This window comes from Anarhichas minor, unplaced genomic scaffold (genome assembly GCF_050575085.1).
Source record: "Anarhichas minor isolate MPS153535 unplaced genomic scaffold, ASM5057508v1 ptg000046l, whole genome shotgun sequence".
Classification (NCBI taxonomy): domain Eukaryota; kingdom Metazoa; phylum Chordata; class Actinopteri; order Perciformes; family Anarhichadidae; genus Anarhichas; species Anarhichas minor.
In genome coordinates, this window is record NW_027466492.1 from 558,800 (window position 1) to 578,567 (window position 19,768).

The window sequence follows — 19,768 nt, forward strand, 5'->3', positions numbered from 1 at the left end:
TAATCTAATTTCATTATGCAATATGTATACTTTGTTGGCATCTTATTATGAAAACCGGATGTTCGTCTGTAGAAAACCGGAAGTTTTCACGTTAATCTTTCCGCTAACTTTGCAAAATCTTTCGCTCGCTCCCGTCCTGTGCCGTTTGGTTGCGTTTACCGTAAGTTTCAGCGTATAGGTGCACTACAATTTAAGTGTCTGCTGAGTTGACCACGGAGATCTGAGTGTCTGCTGACTTGACCGCAGTAATAAACTGGCAGTTCAGAGCGTGTGTGTGTGTGTGTGTGTGTGTGTGTGTGTGTGTGTGTGTGTGTGTGTGTGTGTGTGCGCGATAGGAAACCTTTGAGGTACTGGATGAATAGTTTGTCTTCCTGGAGCCAGTGTTGCAGGATGGGAGGGGTGCAGGAAGTGAGTCACTGGAGGATCGTAGCTCACCAGAAGGTGGCGTTCTGCTGAGGTGCTGATCCAAATCCACGGAGGGCGAACCGAGAGCCGTGCAGCTTCAATCGCTGGAGGCCTAAAGACAGAAAGGAACAATGTCAGCAACGCTGACGGCATCAGGCCTGCTTGTGATAAATGACGGGATTTAGGATTCTGGGTCCGATTTATCCGGAGAGGCAGGATGCAGTGGCGCCACCAAGGGGCGGGAAGGGGGTCCACGTAAACTTGAGTTGGCTTGTTTCCAGGAAATCAATGTGCTCTTCAGTGTTGCCAGATCAGATTGACAGTTCTGACCCTGACCGCAACTTAAAACTAATTCAACAACGCAGGTCATTACTTCGCCAGAAAGCCGTGTAAAACCGTAAAACAATTACGTATTCTTACAAAGCTACATATCTGCATCAAATAACCACAAATAAAATGTTAGAGAAATAAGATATCGCAACCCACAAAGAGTGCAGTTAGACATCCAAATACACAAAAACTAATGTCAACATCAATGATGATGACGTCAAGCTAAGTTTCTCCTCCCTTAACCCCAACGACGGTCGAGTACAACTCATGACAATCAAATATTTCTCAAAAGAAATGATTGACTAATATGAGTGAGTGGACATGTATCTGTGCTTTCTGACCATAAAATGGCAGCTTGTTTGGTAATATTGATTTCGCAATATTTCCAAAATCCCACCAAATATTGACAAAAGCAACTCAAATTGAACTTGGGACTTGGGACTTTATTGCGCGTTTGTTTGCAATCTATTCGAGCATCACAAACATCATTTATTCAATCCAAAGCTTCACACACCAAAGCCATGGTGTCATAATCACTCTGCCTGTTTTATATTTATTGTCCACTTGATGGCGCAGAAGAGCAAACGAAGCACCATGAAGCTTCGGCCCATGAGTGAACCAATTAGGTGGAAAGCTTTAATACTTCATGAAGCTTCATCTCGCCATCACTACTAAAAATGTAATCAAAAGTAGCCCAATTGGGCGAAAAGCAGTCCAATGTGGCAACGCTGACTCAGATTAAAGCTGTATATTTGCCATTTTAAGGAAAAGGACATCTAGCCTGTTTGAAGATGAATGAATGGCCTCACACATGTAGGTTAAATACAGATACATAACACATTAAAACAGGATTGTTATGGAACTCGAAATGTTAACTGTACTGGTATAACAGAATAAGTAAAATTGTAAAATAAGAAAACCAAAGTATATCACTATGAAATGCCTTCACTCTCATATTGACGTCGTTTTCGACCGGCCTACATAGAGCAACAGCATAATAGAATTCCTGAAAGTCAGTTGTGGCTTTTGGTTTTGGTCCCGAGATTTTCAGTGAGATGAACATTTCGGGGAGGCCACTGGCAGGACGAGAGAGCAACAACAGAGCGAGGGGAAGATCATTTTAAATAGTCACAGGAGAGAGGTCAACTCCGTGACCACGAAGTCAACCCGCCTGAATGGTCCCGATCCCCCAGCCCCACCCGTCTGGTTCTCTAAGTAGCTTAAAATAAGCTTTAGTGGTGTTTTCATAAAACACAGGAAAAATGAACACAACACAATCCCATTCAAAGTGGATATTTTAGAGGACAGGGGAACAAACTCAAACAAAAGTTGTTGTTCTTTTGTCTGCTATGACGACAGACATGGCAGCTTTTACATCCTTAGCAGTCGCTGCTGCGGATCATAAGTTCATAGACACATCAGCATCAACTTCTTAGATCCTGACTGCAAGCAGGGAAACCATGTTTGGTCTCCAGATGGGTTTCTTTCAATTACATTCAAGCAACAATATGGCTTCAGATATATAAAGTTATCAAAATGAATGAACTCAGGAATAAATATAAAAAATACAGAGAATAGAGTTTTAACTGGTTGATCATGTATCAACTTTATTTAAATACTTTAACAACCTCACCTACAGTGTACAGTTAGAAAACTCCACTCCTTCAAAGACAGATACTGGTCAAATGTACATAGCAGGAAAACAAAACTAAAAAACAGAAAACAAACAAAGGGAAGATCAAATCAAACAGAACGTTCACGCCTGCCATAGCCGACCTTCAGCCCCCTAAAGAGGCTCTTTCATGGCCGGCCAGGAGGCAGCAATTGTGAATCTTTTGTTAGTTTAAATCTTGCAAAACACAAAACTAAAAATTAAAAAAATAAACACGTCTGTCTCCTCTCTTCACACGGTTACGCCTTACGTCCCACTGAGGTGAGCGGCGAGCACATATTCCTGTCTTATAAAAGGATTCGGTTCAAAAACTGTCAAGTGAGGGAGTATATTTACCCAAGTATAAAAAAATAAATTAAAATGATCAACATTTATACACAACACGGTCGATCCCCCGACACCTTCTGGAACTTCTAGAAGCTCCTCGACGCGTTTACAAAGATTTTGAAACAAGCCCTGGCAATGAAATCAACTGTTTGTGCTAAGGGGTATAAAACTATGTGACGGGGAAAAACTATTTAAACAATCATCCGAACTTTGGATCCATCCCAATAATGAACATTTCCACCATGAAGTGTGCGATCTTTAGCTGCAAGCCTGAGAGGGAAAACCATGTTGAATAATCATTTTTTTAACACAGGTGGTGCTGAGATCAATGACGTGGTTCTCTTCAGGCATGAGCTCAGACTGACAGCCTGCTAAAGATCAACGCAGGATTCATGCACTAATTGACTTTTAGGTCCAAAGTCTCGTTTGTGATCGTCACACTGTCGACAGCCACTCAAGCCAAACGCTTCTGAATTGATGCTGATGAGGCAGCACATTAATCCGAAATCTGCACACCTGTCCTTTAATTCCATTCTCAACTAAACGGTTAATAAAAGCAAAGTAACTAAAAGATAAAGGCTAGATGACTAGAGACTTTCTGTAAATGTAAACAATAGATTGAAGCTATGAAATGTCCGTTTCTGCAGAGAACAAACAAAAACCTGTTTAATGTAAAAGAATCGGCCAAAATAAAAACAAAACAAATTGCTCGATAAATAAATGAATATGCCATGAAATATACCGAAAATAATATTTAAATAAATGTAGGCATTAATTTATCAAATGTGATGTTTTAATTTGATTTTTAATTAATGAATCTTTGTATCAAATTCTCCAATTTATTACCTCCTATTTAAATGTACTATTATCTTTCTATATATTTTGTTAATCTGGCAGGTTCCGTCCTCTATAACGACTAAGCATCATTTAGCAAAAATGGGACGCGGGGAACTTTTCCATCTCTTCTACCTTCATTCATTTACAAACTCAAAATTTTTAAAGAAAGATAAAAACAAAAAGTTCACGAGAACGACAGGACGGCTGAAAGGGGGGAACAATAGTGGCGTAGTGATTAAAGAAGCAGAACCGAGAGTCACTTCCTGTACCAGCAAAGTCACCTGTTTCAGGTAAGAGCTAAATATCTGAAATGAAACAGTATATGAAGAGCTGGAGGAGCTACAGACATTAAAAACATGAATACAGACCTCAAGACGACTCAAACCGACAGTGCGAAGAAGTAAAATAATAAATACAAAAAAAAAAAAAAAAAAGCAGAATTTTAAGTTTACGTTTTTGTAGCAAACGTGAGTCATACTGAAAAAAATGTATGGTAATGTTTGACAAAACTTGCTGATCTGCTTCAGTGCCGTTCATTAAATCGCAAAAAACACCACGAAAAAGCAAAATTTTACGGGAAACAATTAGATCCCATCCCATCATTTCATCAGTTGCCAAGAGCACGTCAACGTTGACCGACGAAAATATAGACAAGCGCTTCGACCGGTTTAAAGGGGAGGAGACAATGTAGGAAGTGAAATGAAGAGGATTAATGAAAATACAATGTGAATCTAAAACATTACGTATAAATGAGTTTTTGCTGCCATCTGAATAACTTTTTTCATTTAAGTGTTGAGAAGAGGAGAATACATTTATTTATACATCGATAAGTTTGCTTAAAATAGAGATTTAACTTTAAACCCTTCCCATAACCCAAGAGTCTTTTATAGAATCTGCAACACTGTGCTAAAGTGTGTGTGTGTGTTTGTGTGTGTGTGTGTGTGTGTGTGTGTGTATCAGTTTGTTCACAAAAGTTTGTCTTCTTAAGCTTCTTACAGTCTTACGGGCAGTTGCCTCAGTGCGCTTTTCCTTCTCCTTTTCCACTGATCTGTTCAGTGTCCGAAAATGTTAAAACAAGACGACGGCCGTCCGTCAGTCACGGTACGGTACAACAATCAGTGCGGAGAGGGGGGGGGGGGGGGGTCACTGGCAGAAGGGCGATGCTGTGGGGTCAAAGCCTTTGAAAACGTCCTTCAGCGAGGCCTTGTCCTGCTCTGAGGTCGTCTGGTCGGGCTGCACCGGGCTGTTGCCTCCGAAGGGGCTGCCCGTCCCGCCGGGCTTGGCCGCCTGCTTCACCGCGCCAAATAGAGTGGACACCGGTAGGTTGTGGACGCCCGCGGGCCCCTGATCCCCGGCAGCTCCAGGAGCCCCCTGACCTGCGGCGGCGGCTGCAGCGGGCCCTCCCTGGCCCGTGGAGTTGGGCGAGGGCGCGGGCTTGGGCCGCGGCCTATTATAGCTGTTGTATCGATCGGTTCCTTGCTCGCTGCTTTTTTCCGGCTCCGGTTGGTCCAACGCCGACTTCCGAACAAACAGGGGCTCCTTGGACTTGGGTTTGCTCGCCGGGGGTTCACTGGGTTTGGACTCGGCGCTGGCTGAGTTGGGGGAGTTGTTGGAGCCGCTGCTGATACCAGGGCTGCCTGGTTTGTTAGTCCGAGGGTCATACAGACTGATGCTGCTCAGCACGCTGGCTCCCCCTGGTGCCCCGGCTCCCACACCGCGGCCTGCCCCACCTGAGGAGAGCAACCGTGGGTCGTAGGGGGCAATGGTGGGGGGGGGGGAGCTGGATGTGGTCGCCGTGGTAGTAGAGGAGACGGGAGGAGGCACGGGGTCAGAGGGTTGCTTCAGTGCTGACTTCTGCGGCTGGAGACGGGGGTCGGTGAGGCCTTTACGGGACACACGGGGGTCAACGGGCTTTTCTACAGGCGGGGGAGGCATGGGGGGAGGCGGACCCAGCAGCGACATGGGGGCGATAGGGGTGGGTAGGAGAGGAGGGGAGGGAGTCTGGGACGGGCTGGAGTTGACAGTCTTCAAAATACGAGACAGCAGTTCAAAATCTGGGAGAGAGGAAGAGGAGGAGGAGGAAGAAGAGGGAGCAGGGCGGTCCAAGGAGGGGGGAGGGGGCTGAACGGGAGGGGGTTGCGGGTGAGGGAGCGACGTTGGGAGTGGCTGCTGAGTGCGGGACAGACGCGGGTCTATGGAGGAGACGGGAGGGATGCCTGGTGGCAGTGGAAGGAGGTCCTGCTTGGGGAGTGGTAGAGGGAGGAGATCCTCGGGCGACCAGGTGATGGTTTTGCTGAAGGCCGGCATGTGGAGAAGGATATCCTTCTTGATGTGGCTGAACTGCTGCAGCTGCGAGCGCGGGTCTCTCAGAGCCATGCCCATGAGCGGGTCCAGAGGAATCGGCACCGGCTTGTCCCGTAGAACCCGCTCCGTCTCCTCCTCCTCAACTGCCGGGGTCGTGAGCGGTGGGGGCTTGTAGACCAGAGGCGGCTCTGGTTTGAGAGCGGGAGGCGAGTGGGAGGTGGGTCCCGACGAAACGGCAGCAGCTAGCCGGGCCAACCTGGGGTCCGCAGGCGGTCCGGAGGAGGCCAGAGTGGGCATGGAGTCGGCCGAGTCTGTGGCGCGCGCCAGGCGCCGGTCCCGAGCCAAGCGGGGGTCCGCCGGCCGAGCCGGAACACTGGCGGGAGAGGCCTTCTGTAGGCGGGGGTCGCTCGGGGGCCCGTCGGATTTATGGGGAGTCTGGGTCTGCTGACGGAGCGTCTTCAAGATGGAGGTCACGCTACCGCCGCCATCCTCATCCTCACTGGAGTACCAGTTCCCTGAGTCACCTAAGAAAGAAGGACGCACATGTTTGGGTGTTAAATAGATATTCTTTAGAACACACACACATTTGATTAACTTCAATAATTGAAGGCGTCATATTTGAGGTTTCTGTTGACTTTTGAGAAGGTCGGAAAGCGACCAATCAGCAGGGAGAGTGGAACTCACTTTCACATTGTGCAGTGCAAAGATGAACTTTTCTGCTTATTGTATTCACAGCCACGTCTGAACATTATCCACTAGAACACTGAATTAACAAAAGTCAACAAGAACTTCACCAGTCAGCCGTTCCTCGTCCATCGCAGTGCTGTCAAAGCGAGCGACTGGAATACATAGTCCGTTAGGACACAGTGTCATGGACATCATGCACAGAAATTGATATTTGAATAGATTCGTTTTTTTCTAAAGTGACAGCTGATCCATTTGCAGACTTGGAATACAATATTTGTTTTTTTTTCTTCTTGTCTGATAACCTGAGAATAAGAATCGTGTGTCCGTTAGAACGAGCCGTTTATATCTACATACGGAGCGGGTCCTCTTCACGGCGCCCGCCGCCAGGTTTCTACAGTAGCCCAGAATGGACAAACTAAAGATTGGATCTAAATAGGGCCATTTGGGTTTTAGCAGCGGCCACTGTAGTTCACCTCCACGCTGGGCACATGGAAGACGCTTCAGCAGGTTGCAATCTGCAACTTCACTGCTAGAAGCCACCAAATCCTACACGCGGCACCCGTTTAAGGTTCTATAGACAATAATCGTATAAATACGAATCTTAAATTGTATTTTTTAACATCTAATAATAAAGTTGGCCTATAACTACTGACAATAAATGTGTTTTAGGAGATAATTATGATAAGGGCCATTTTTAAGGACTACAACTCCCTATTACAAAGGAATGACTCATTAACACACCAGGAGGTGCAGATCATCCTCTACCTTCAGTGTCTCTGCTCTTCTCTGCTCCTCCCTCGGCCATCCTGCGAGCTCTCTCCTCTTCTTCCTGCTGCTTCTGTTGGATCCTCATGAACAGGACGCGCTGCGCTGGAGGCAGGAAGTCAGGCACAGACATCCCTCCCTGATTGGCTGACGCTCCATTAGCAGAGCCGTCTGGGCCGCCTGACTGATTTCCAACATTTCCCCCTCTCTCGTCCATGCCAGCAAAACCCTGGTAGTTGTCACCTGAGAGGGAACAGCAGGGTGTCAGTGCAGAAACAGTAATACCACATATCCACCGAAATGAGCTCATATATGCAGGATTTCTTTAAGACGGCACATAACCTGCTAAAAGCAGGCCATGCTTTCCTTTCCCATTTTGTAAGGTCTTTTTTCTATCTGTTACTTATTTACTCTCTCTTGCAAACTCTTAAACCAGAGTTGGTGATTGATAGAACAGTGGAAACACTAACAAAGTTTTATTTTGTTTGTCAAGTCTGAATGACAACGAATCAGCGATGTAAAAGGACTTTCTGTCAATGGAGTCCGGTAGCTTTGAGGAGAGCATATACCGGCTATTTCTCTTCCCATCTAACTCAGCGAATTAATGTTTATTTCCTCCAAAAACCGGAGTTGGTGATTGTTGGAAGAGTGGCGAGACGGTTCTGATGTTTCTTGCGTTTCTGTCGAGTTAGAATGAAATCAGCGAGGTGAAATGACTCGTCTGACTGGACTCTGGTGGTGTTGAGAGTTTATTAATTGTATGTTTTTCTACAATAATAAATGAATATTAAATTCCTGTTCATCTTATTTTAAATTCACTGTAATGTGCGACTTATAGCATTGCGCCGGAAAACATCTGACGTCAACAGCCAGATGTTTGTGGGTATTAGTGAGTTTTTTTCCCCTTGGGCTTAACTTTGCAACCAGTGGAACAAACACTACGTATCAATCAACTGGCTGCACCAAAAGCTCACTTGCTACTCAGGCTTCAATCGTTCAGTTTGATGAGTGGAATCGACTCTCACCTTCCTGCACCACTCCCTCCATCTGCATACCGTCCTGCTGATTGAAGAAGTTATTAAAGAAGTTTCCTCCCGGAGGAGGACCTGGAGGCATGGCCCCTCCATGTGGAGGGCCGTCACCAGACCCGAATCCTCCCATCATGGGCGGTCCGCCGGGGCCCATGTTGGGGGGCCCCTGGTTCATCCCGAGGTTGGGGCCCATGTTCTGCATGTCAGGGGGCATCATCCCCGGGGGGGGAGGGAAGCAGGGTGGGGGGCCACCAGGGGCCCCTTGGGGTGGGGCCGTCTGGCCCTGGTTGCCGCTGGGAGTCTGGCCTCTGATAGAGGAAGGAGAGGAGGAGTTAAGATTCACAGAGCTTCAAAGACACTTTGCAGGGTGAAATCAGGAAGAGTTCAAGAGTATCGTGCCACTAAATCCACTTTGTTTGAGTTAGTAAATCACATGTCTGGTCACTTTATCTCACTATCTACTGGTCCTGGTCCCATTCTGTGGTTTTCATTACATCAGAAGTTATTTTCCCTTTTTCTTGTTTCACACTTGCTTACTCTTCAGAGAGTTGTTCGGTAGTGCTATGGATCTGAACATGGGTTTCACAGAATAGTCCACTATCAAAACCACTAGTCCACACTATGCAGCGCTGTGGACGGGCCGTTGCTCTGTGGTTTTAGAACAGGGCAGTAATAAAGCAGTGGCAGGGCAGCTACAGCAGATATGCAGCTGGGGGCGCTGTGGACAGCGGTTGACTAGTCATAGTGGTCATGTGTGACTTTAAATATGCAGTGTGGGGTGCTTAAGGAAGGGGGAACTTTCAGGACATGACTTTGGCTGTTTCTTAACAAACACTCGCTGCCTGTAGGCTCTAGAGCTTTTAACTGCTGCCATAGCTAAACCATGTTCAGAGACCCGTCTCAATCCTACTTGTTATTCCAAAGATCGAGTCTCCGCGGAGTTTTCCTTTATTGAGCTACACATGAGAACTTGACCGACTTGAATTTGACTGCTGCACTCTTTAATAAGATCAGCAGCTGCGTTTTCTACAAATGTAAATATAAAAAGAATCACTTTTATTCTTAATGTTTCTTTTCGGGTTTCTTACCTGACGGCCAGTTTATGAGCCAGCTGTCCCGTCGGCTTCACTTTAAGGTCAAAGAGCGAGGGGATCTTCTTCCCTGCGGAACCTCCCCCTCCGCCACAAGGAGGTGGGGGGCCCATGTGGGGGGGAGGGCCAATGGGATTTGGGGGCCCGCCTTGGAAGGGACTTCCGTCAGGCCCATGGACAGGGGGACCAGCACAGGGGTGAGGCAAAGGTCCCCCAGGACCAGGGCCAGGGGGACCTTTGTTGGAAATGGGCCCCTGGTTAGGTCCAGGAGGACCCCCAAAGTCACCCACCGCAGGTCCGCCAAAATCCCCAGGCCCTAGGTTGGAGTCTAAGGGGAGTGGCCGAGGAGGGGTGGGGAGGAGGCCGACTCCAGGAGGGGGTTTGGGGAGAGGGTTGATCCCCTGCTTCTTCAGCTCCTCCACCTCCTTCTCGTCCTCGGCGCCGGCCTCTGCATCCTCTGCCAGCATCTAGAAAACAAAGATCGCCACCTGTGAGTTTATCGGAAATATTCTCTCAAGGTATTCATGAAAACAAAAGACGTTTAAAGGAGCTGGACGTACATATGATAGGAACAAAAACATATTTTTCAGACCTTTCAAAGATCCACTGAGCTCACAGAAAATAGCGCTGTTATATCGAGGGTCCTACCTTGTTGAGCAGGTCCTGCGTGTCATCGTTGAGGGCGTCGTGGGAAAACATGCATTCGTCGCCGTTGACGCAGTTCCCCGTGGTGTGGAACAGCTTACAGGGGAATTCACGTGGCACTGGAGTCAAGGAGGAACACTCAAAGGAGAAAACTAGACAGAAAACACAAACTTCTGGATGCCCTGTGAAGCATTCAAGCGCTAGGATTGACCGGGCGTCCATGCTCGCCTATGGCTATCCTGACCCTAACTACTCAAAGTCAATGCTTAACCCTAACCAATCGGCTCTCCTTTTACCAGCTACGCAGGGCGGGTCTTGCCAAGACAAGCAGTCTGATTCATAATTCCGCGGTAACAAATTGACAGCTTTAATACCTCCATAAATCCCACGTAGTAATGAAGAGTCTCTCTGTGTGGTCAAATGTGAAGGATATCATGCATGTAAGGACAGTGGTCTGCTCGGGCACAAAATCCAGTGATGTAGAACTTGCACAGCTCCTTCTTCTTGGGCAGCTCGATGTCGTGGCTGAAGTTGCAGTGGTCCCCCTGGTGGTGGAAGAAAAGAAAAGGCCAGAATGAAACCTGAGGGCTCATGACTGACGTGTCTGAAAGAGCTGCCAACGGATGACTTATAGACCAGGAAGGACGGAATAAATGTGTCCATCATGTGATTTGTTGCGTGTTACTAAATGGTACCTGCATGGTGTTTAATCACCCTAAACTTATTCATGGCCTCTTTATCTTTCTACAGCTCACAGGTCCCAAGTTTCCTTTGAGAATCATCCGAGTGTAACCAGATTTTAAACACATGTAGCTGTTTTAACTCTAAGAGACCCACACAGGAAGATAGCAGGTCAACAGTACACGCTACATAGAAGTGGTGTACATCATCTGAAAGCTGGGAGCCCAGATACATTTGAGCTCAAATTAGTGTGTGAAGTTGTTTCAGTCATAAATCAAAATAAATATTAATTTAAATAAATTGTGTAAAAGGGCAAAGCACACTATGGTGGAAGTAAATTATGGCCATTTCATGCTATATTATGTCTCTTAAGCTGTTCCAGCTTTTGGGTTGATACCATTTGTTACACAAATTTGGTCCTAAATTACAAACAATTTTCATACTCAAGAAAAAATGTAAATGATCAGAAATCCCTCCAAAATACCAAATTAAGAGACCAAGACCTTGATGAACACCAGAGACAAAGCCACAATGTGATTGGGTATCAAAATCAGGACTTTGTGATAAAACTACATATTTTCTGAATTTGCTGTGAATTTCTATTGATCATGGGCTGTTTAAAAAAAAAAAACTGAAGTGTGTTAAGAACATGAAATACATAACTTGAATGACAAAAATACATTGTAACACAGCCAGCACACACACACAAAAAAACAAAGTGATCGTACCCAGGTGCATCGTCCCTCGATGTAGTACTTGCAGATGGCCTTTCCTTTCTTATCCTGGTGCTTCTCGTTCATGTTCCTCCTCCCCGGTCCTGGTCCATCGCCTCCACCACCTCCGTCCTAAAACACACACACACACACACACACACACACACACACACACACACGGAGGAAGCAGAGTGTGAAGCAATGAGTAAGAAAGAGAAGATGAATGTAGTTTTACTCCTCAGATCTCATCACTATAAAGGAAGTAGTCCTGGGGGCACCAGGCTGGAGTGAAGCAGACATTTGCATTGACCAACTTTGAATCAAGACACTTTGGGCTGATCTGACATCAGTACAAAAGCCTCACCCCGTTGTCCATGTCCCCGTTGTTGTCGTCGTCGTTGCCCATGTCGCCTCTTCCTCTCCCGCGGTTACGACCCCTTCCTCCTCTCATCATACCCCGTCCTCCTTTACCTCTCCCTCGGCCGCGCCCACCTTTAAGCCCTGGTGAAGAGATTGAAGACAGCGTGAGAGGGACTGTAAGCCTGTGCTTGCTCTAAAGGGAACTGAACCAAATGAACCTTTTCTTCAGGAAAAGTAAAGATGAAAAACACACACAAACATGAACAACTACCGAAGCTCCAAACTCACCTCTGCCTCTGTCTTTGGACTTCTTGTACTGATTGAGTTCTTTTGAGTAGTCATCGTAGTCGTCGTCGCCGCCCATGTTGTCATAGTCATCTTCTCCAAACTGTAAGAACAGATTTCACGTGTCAAGTGTCACATATTTAAAGGCATAGTGTTTGAAGTGGCTCGTATGAGATTATTATTATTATTACCTGCCATCAGACTGTTAGTTGTTACGAGGAACTGAATCCGTTATCTATAATCGCTTCAAAGCCACCAGACTCCATTGACGAATAGAGTAACTATACCTCGCAGAACACGGCAGTTGCTGGTCTACCGGTGAATCCGAACAGTCACGCAATAACACAAAGAAAACCAATCGATGGAGGCAGCGGTAGATCAGCAACCTCCGTCTTTGGAGAGTAAAATCCCTGTTTTTGTGAAAGGAGTCAGGTGGCTGTGAAGAGAGCATAGCTGGACATAACGGCTTCAGTTCTGAGACATTGTGACCAAAGAGTGGAGCTGGGAAACATAATAACTTGTACCCTAAGTTTGGTTTGGGAAAAGAGAACACAGCAATAGTGCAGAGTGGTGACAGGGCCTTCAAATTCATTTTCATGTATTAGTATTTTCCCATCACTCTTCCTAAAACCACCACCAGGCTTGATTGGTAAAATGCTGCACAGTAAAAGGAGATGATCCACATTCAGTACAGACCGTTCCATGTTTGTCGAACACAAAATGAACTACTTTCTCATGTAAAGATGAAGGAAATCGTTGGCTCCAAGTGCTCTTTTGTTCACTGGAATGCTTCCATGTGAAATATATTTAACCAACTGTGCAAATACACAAAACAACTTGTTTCCTGGACTTTGAGCAAAGCAAATAGACAACAGGTCCCATCCTGAACTCCAAAACTCACCTCCATCTCTTCCCCGTAGCCGTCTCCATCGTCGTTGTCTCCTCCCATCTTTCCTCCTCCTCCACCTCCACCACCACCACCACCACCACCACCACCTCCTCCTCCTCCTCCTCCTCCTCCACCACCTCCTCCACCACCTCCACCTCGGCCTCCTCTTCCTCGGCCTCCTCCTCCTCTTCCCCTCCTCCCTCCCCTCATTCCCCCACGGCCTCTCTGGTTCTTCATGCGACCTTTGCCCCCTGCAGAGAGGTGGAGACAAAGGACAAAATGAAACGAGTCAGCGACTTATCTGTGGAATTTGAATTGATAAGAAGCTTTTCTGCAAATAAGCTCCTTTGTCTTGTCCATAAACGTGCAAATGAAACTGAGTAGTGAGTAAATAAAACAGAAAGGCAGTTCGAAATCTGCTACTGAGCTTTTGTCACACAGTGGCACATTATGTTGGACTACACATTTTCATAAATGTAGTTCAGGGCCTCTCCACCACATCTGGCCTCACACACTCACTGAAAATTGGATTCAATTTCAACTGGGCAAATATTTACCGTGCAGAAGCCGATTTTTCAACTCCAACAGCTTTGACCCGACCGCCGAGGACCCACCTCGTCCACGGCCGCCTCCTCCCTCCTTGGCCTTGCGGTACTGGTTGAGCTCCTTGGTGAAGTCGTCGTAGTCCTCGTCCCCGATGTCCTCCTCTTCCTCCCCCTCGAAGTTGTCCTCTTCGAACTCTTCGTAGCCTCCGTAGCTCTGCTTGTCCATCTTCATGTAGCTGCCCTTCTTTGAGCCGCCGTAGCCCCCGTGGGACTGGAGACAAGTTAACGTGTTAGCAGATTTTACTTCGCACAAAACTTTATTGAATATTGACTTATCAGGAATACTGAAATTTACTTTAAAAAGCATTTGATTGAGATACATTCAGCAATGAATAGTTCTGTTGACTTACAGGTGGGGGGGGGTACTGTGGACTGTACTCTCTGTACTTCCTCTTCTCACTGGGACTGTAGTCAGAGTCGTCGCTGAAGTCGGAGTGTTCGTCATCGGAGGACGCATGACGCTGAGAGAGGACGGGAGAAAGAATATAGAGATAATCAGGGAATAAAGTTGAAATAAAAAGACGGGTCTATCTCAGTTCTCTGCTCGTCGACAATCGTACTTTGTGTTTGGATTTGCGTTTCTTCTTGGACCTCCTCTTCTCCCTCTCTCGCTCCCTCTCTTTCTTCCTCTTCCTCTTGCGACGGTGGGATCTCTCTTCATCCGAATTGCTGCTGGCGTGGCGCTCCTTGCTTCGCTGGGCTGCGTCCCCTCCGGCTTCGCCTCCTCCGTCTGCTTCATCACCGCCACCGCCACCGCCATCTCCTCCTCCTCCTCCTCCTCCTCCTCCTGGTGCTGCTACTACTACTGCTGCTGCTGCTGTTGTTGCTGTTGCTGCTGCTGTTGTGGACGTACCTCCACCAATGTCCTCCTCCTCCACTTCTCCCCCGTCATCCTCAAGCTCGCCCTCCTCCAGCTCTCCTTCCTCTGGCCTGTAAACACACAGAGGGGGGCGTTACATATGCCATATTCTCGTGGGCTGTGGCTCACCCTCCCAACTTCTTAGAAGTTTTGGGAACCATTTTTTTAAAAAGATATGAAAAGAAATATGAAAAAAATGTATTTTTAATGGTTTGTTTTCAGCGGTCGCGGATGAAAAAGGAGTACAGAGGCTTAGTGCGGTTGACATTAGGTATTATTACACTTTAAGGATTCGTAGTGTTCCAGCACCCATGTTAAAGTTGCAACATTTCCATTTTTGTGAGTCAAACCAGGGTTAACTTAAGTCATTTATTTCAGAGGAATCGAGAACCCGCGTAGCATCTAACAGCTGACTGAGACCCTTGAGGCATAATTTGGGCTGAAACACATCAGTAATTTGAAAAATAGCTTTTAAACTGTTACATTTGTGGCCTTGGGTCCACTTGGAATGCTTTGAATATTGTCCTTGCAGCACCTATTGCCCTGAAGACTTCTTATTCTAAACAGCACTACGAGCTATCTGCTTTTTAAAACTAATAGTGTGCTACGATTGGTGATACACGTCGCTTTTAGTTTAAAAATGCTAGTCTGTCTTTTTAAGTGCCTGTGACTGCTAGTGATATAATATATATATACTATATATGTATATAATTACACATATCACCTCTATTTCTCACAGATGTTTGCCTGTTTATACTACTGATGAAGCCATTGCTTCACATATGAATCCACTTAGAAATATGCTCATAACTAAATGCCTGCAGTGAACATGGGACTCTCCTAAAACTGACCACTCAAGACACACGCCAGGTGAACGCTGCATACACCGAGTGTAGGTTATCTTACTAGTACAGAAACAGCATAAGGAACATGCAGTGTGATTATAATGAATACCTTCAGTTTGACAAACACACCCGATTGTTAATGTCACCAGCTAAACAAGCTGCCGCAATATTAAATACACTAAATAATGCACACGTGGCACTGCTACACATGCATTCAAAATGTAGAAAACCGCTATTGGCAAAATAAAATAAAAAAAATCACCATTCTAATTGGACTTAACCGCATCATTTAAATTTTCTAGCTGCACACGCCATCATGTCAGGTCACGTGTAATATCCGTTTTATAGTGTGAACATACGATCCTTCTGGCATACGGTTCTGAAGCGCCGCCGCCACCACACACACACGCATTAGGTCAAATCCACCAAAATGTCTGAGGCTGAGGGGGTCCCAGTTCTACTGCAGTACTGGTGGGACGGACAGGAAATGACTAATGCGCTGTTACTGTGGTCAACTGCCAGGGCAGGACCATGAGTTCCTAATTGACATGGATCACATGTAGGCCTGATCCTGCAGAGACTGGTTGCTGTGGGCGAGTTGAGTTTTTTTGGGGGGGGGGGGGGGGGGGGCGGATGTTCTTTTAACAAGCTAAAGCTGCTATTAAATCCAAAAGCACCAATGTTTTTTTTACATTAAACTAATACAAATGATTAGCATGTACTGTTTCTTTCCCTACCAGCCACCATTTGTAATCCAAGCACCAGATCACAACCACCTATTGACCATATTCTTGACTTGGTCAGTGATTTTTCTGCTTTTTCCGGTGGCACGGGTGTGATATTATTTATGCAACAGGCAAGGACAGGGATCACATATTAATGACGAAGTGTTTAACACTCCCTGTCAGAGCAGTCAGGTCCTGGCTCTCCCACATAGGCCCACACCCAGAGTGCTGTCTGCAGCAGGCTGGGAGAGAGGCCTGAGGCCTGGAGCGATGTGAACAGGATCCACCGCATTACAATATCCTGAAAACGAAAATCCATCAACGAGCACACGGTGAAGGGAGGACACAAAGCAGGTGGCGGCTTTGAGGCAAAATGTCAGCTTCACTGTGTGTGTACACACTGCACCCCACCACATCCTCAGCATGCCAGCTTCCTCTGGGGAGATAGGGCAATAATCAGCCTTAATAACATGCGCCTCACCTCTCTGGCGCGAACAAAATGCTCATCTGCGGAGCAAGACAGTCGTACGGAAACTTGTTTCTATCTACCGGTGAACGCTACTCAGTATATTTCATCCTTGGAACAAAGCAAATTCGAAGTAAACAACTTTGTATTTTCTGACAGAGAATACAGACTTTTTTAAAACCATCATTTGAACATTCTATTGAAGTCCTAACAGAGTTTGTTAACTTGCCAAAATCTTTTTTTTTTTTTTTATGAGTCTGAAGCCACGAAAAAGATCTTGAGGGAGTTGCGGGATTTTCGCAGCAAAGTTATCCAGATAATTTAACTCTGCTGTGTGTTACAGAACACAATCTAGAACTAACATATTTCTTCATATTCGGGGGTCATTCGAAAATCGAATCCTCAGCTACTTTTAGCATCTTTACCGTCACTGTATGCAAAGTAGCTCCTAAAATATAAATATACACAGATTGTGTGGTGTTTTCAGTCATTATTGGCTCAATATCCGCATGTTTACTCAAAATACTTTAACATTGACACGTTTTTGCTTAACTTTGCTAAACTCCAACGTGTTCCTTGTCCTGCACCAGCTACCAGCTTTGAATCCAAACGCCGCAAACTTAGGAACATCATCTCCCACCGCCAAGTCACTCCTCGACCTCACTAAATCAGTGTGTGCCGTGAAGCTGGCCCGTTAATCAAAGACCCGTCGAGGAGTCAGTCACACGAAGTGGTCACAGTTCAGGCCTCTCTGTCATAGCACAGGGATTTTAATGTACTATGGAAGCAAGTACTAATGAGTAGGGAGTGGCTGGGATCCACTACAGACGTTGGTGGCCTATCTGGCCTGTTGAGATGCTGTGCAAACATCACCTGCTGCCAACAATGTGCCAATTTCAGGAAAAAAAACTTGCAATGCAAACAAGCTCCATCTCGACTTCTCTATGCTCAGCCAAAGTGATTACCAGGTCAGGTTAGTGGGACCGCAAATCCACCGATCTGCGAGAAGAATAACTGTTATTGATTAGACCCTACACAAGTATCCATGTACTGCTGACAACTAAGTGCAGCAAGATCCAGGTATTTCATCCATATTAACGAATAAAGTTTCCATTTATGTCCATTGACACTATACCAAACTGATAGCAACATCTCTGACCACACCCAACTAGCAGACAACCGTGAAGTTCTAAAAGTTCAACAAAGCACAAGATCACTCTAGTCTATGAGGGATGGTTGAATCACAGGATTTACCATGCAATATGGTACATTATTAGCTCAATGGATGAGCCTATAACTCATACTAGAAGCAAGGGGCCATGATTAAAATGGGGAATACTTACTGTGACTGGGTTTCTTCACATATTGCACTCAAAAACATTGAAAACGCTTTGTTTTTTTTTTGCTCTCGAACCTTTTAGGGACACTAGTGGGGTTTGTGGGGCCAACTGAGTTAACATGCAGCACATTTGCCAACTGGGGACCGGGGAGACAAAAAAAGGGAACTTTGTGTTTGACTTGAAACACTTCTGGGATGCTTTGCAGACGTTTTACACATTTTTTGGGGGACTTTGGTGGATGTTTGGGACGACTCAGTGTGGGCACGACTGTGAATAAAAGTGATGTGTTAGACAAACATCCATGACAGCAGGCAGCACAAACGCGTTGAGAAAAAGCTAGCTAAAGTAAGCTAACAGGCTACAAAACTGATTAGTCGATAACGTACCTTTCAAAAACTAATATTTAGAGGATATTTAGCGTTTGATACTTGAGAGGGTGCGAATCCCAATCATTAAAAGGTCAACCGGGACTGAAGAAATGTTTCCTACGAGCGATATGAATCTATGAAGGCGACGACTCGAGAGCTATTTTTAAGTGCGTAGAGCTACTTGATCGAGAAGTAGCTTCGCGTTAGCTAACAGTTAGCTTTGCGTTTACACCAACTGAACGAAGAGGTCTGAACGGATTATAAGATAATTAATAGCCCATACTGATCGATTAACATACACGAAGTTGATCTCAAGGTATTAGTTAACGCGACGTTTATTTCGATGGAGCGGTTTGAAAAGTCAATGTGGAATTACAATTAACTAAACACATTAGCCGTTAGCTTAGCCTGACTCTCTTGTGCCAACGATTGTAACGTTAGCCAACAAGCTAATGTTGCTAAATTAGCTTGAAATAGGCCCTTCGTTAGCAAAAGACTATCGCTCGGATTTTTTGGGGATCTGTGGGATAACAGTTACTGTGACCACACACACACACACACAATTAATTGAATTAAAGCAAATGAGTTCACTGTTTAACAATGGGAACGTAATTAAGCGATGCTTTGGAATCGTTGAGTTGGATAGAATGGCGGTGAAGTTATTATGAATCAGCTCTTTCAACCTCGGCTTTCTTTCTTCATACACGTTGTCTGGAGTCGATTGACCGTTGATTGAGTAATAAAATACAGGGAATAACGTTATCCCGGGTGAGGTCTGGCCTCCCAGTTGGCGGTGTCGTGTCAACATGGCGTTCTTTACCTCTGTACTCGTTTTCCAGAAAAGGCGAGTTTAATCCCTCTGACAGAAAAAGGAAAAAGAAACCCCGGGCTTTTTGTGTAAAAGCACAGGACAAATAAATAATTTCATATAAATATGATTGTAGAATTACTCGACCTTTCGTCAGTCAGGAGACTGTTGTGTTCGTGGTTGGTAGTTGGGGAGTTTGGATGGACAGTCATGCTTTCCACAGCCATTTCCTCTAGCTACATTGAGGTGCAAAAAAATTACAACTCGACACTGGAATCTACTGGCTTATGCGTCACTTCACTAGGATCTACTTGTTTTTGGTTTTAAGGAAGAGTTTCAGTTCATAGTAGGCAATTCTCCACTACAGTTGTAAGAGAAATATGATGAAATTGAGTCCTGACGTTCTCCGTCCTACAGTAGCGATGTGAAATGACGACTGATAAACTTAAAATGGCCGTCTGTCTTCTCTTAAGAGAAAGAGGCGGGTTTTCTCCGAGAATGACGTCATGACGAATAACGTTCTTGTACGCTCCTCACGGAAATTGCCGAATGGGGATTACTAAAGGGAAAAAATGCCTCCGAGCTTGACTCGCAGGTGTGCTTGCAGAGCAAATAGTGATTATAGAATGTTTAACTATTTAATTAACGTTCATATTTAATTAAAGTTTAATCAGGCATTTACCTTCATATTGTCGTTTACTTGTATATTGTCACTTTACCTTCGTATACA

General features: G+C 45.5%; 1 protein-coding gene across 1 annotated transcript; it reads right to left on the reverse strand.

Annotated features, from left to right (window-relative positions):
* Window positions 1–2,310: 2,310 nt before the first annotated feature.
* zc3h4 (zinc finger CCCH-type containing 4) lies at window positions 2,311–19,496 on the reverse strand. The gene is made up of 15 exons (XM_076112047.1): window positions 19,186–19,496; window positions 14,188–14,557; window positions 13,978–14,088; window positions 13,580–13,838; window positions 13,160–13,273; window positions 13,035–13,093; window positions 12,137–12,236; window positions 11,853–11,989; window positions 11,504–11,620; window positions 10,528–10,639; window positions 10,098–10,207; window positions 9,447–9,916; window positions 8,353–8,666; window positions 7,328–7,570; window positions 2,311–6,399 (listed from the first exon to the last, which is right to left on the reverse strand). Exons 1-15 carry the CDS (start codon window positions 19,263–19,265, stop codon window positions 4,715–4,717), a joined length of 4,281 nt encoding a protein of 1,426 aa, XP_075968162.1. The 5' UTR covers window positions 19,266–19,496; the 3' UTR covers window positions 2,311–4,714.
* Window positions 19,497–19,768: the final 272 nt, after the last annotated feature.

Excerpts from the sequence above, each read along its gene's own strand:
- zc3h4 (XM_076112047.1), bottom strand. The coding sequence starts at position 19,265 with ATGGCTGTGGAAAGCATGACTGTCCATCCAAACTCCCCAACTACCAAC. Across the intron at positions 13,094-13,159 it reads AGGTGGAGGTGGTGGAGGAG|GAGGAGGAAAGATGGGAGGA; the intron begins GTGGTGGAGGAG and ends GTGGAGGTGGAG. Across the intron at positions 6,400-7,327 it reads GAAGAGCAGAGACACTGAAG|GTGACTCAGGGAACTGGTAC; the intron begins GTAGAGGATGAT and ends CTTCTTTCTTAG.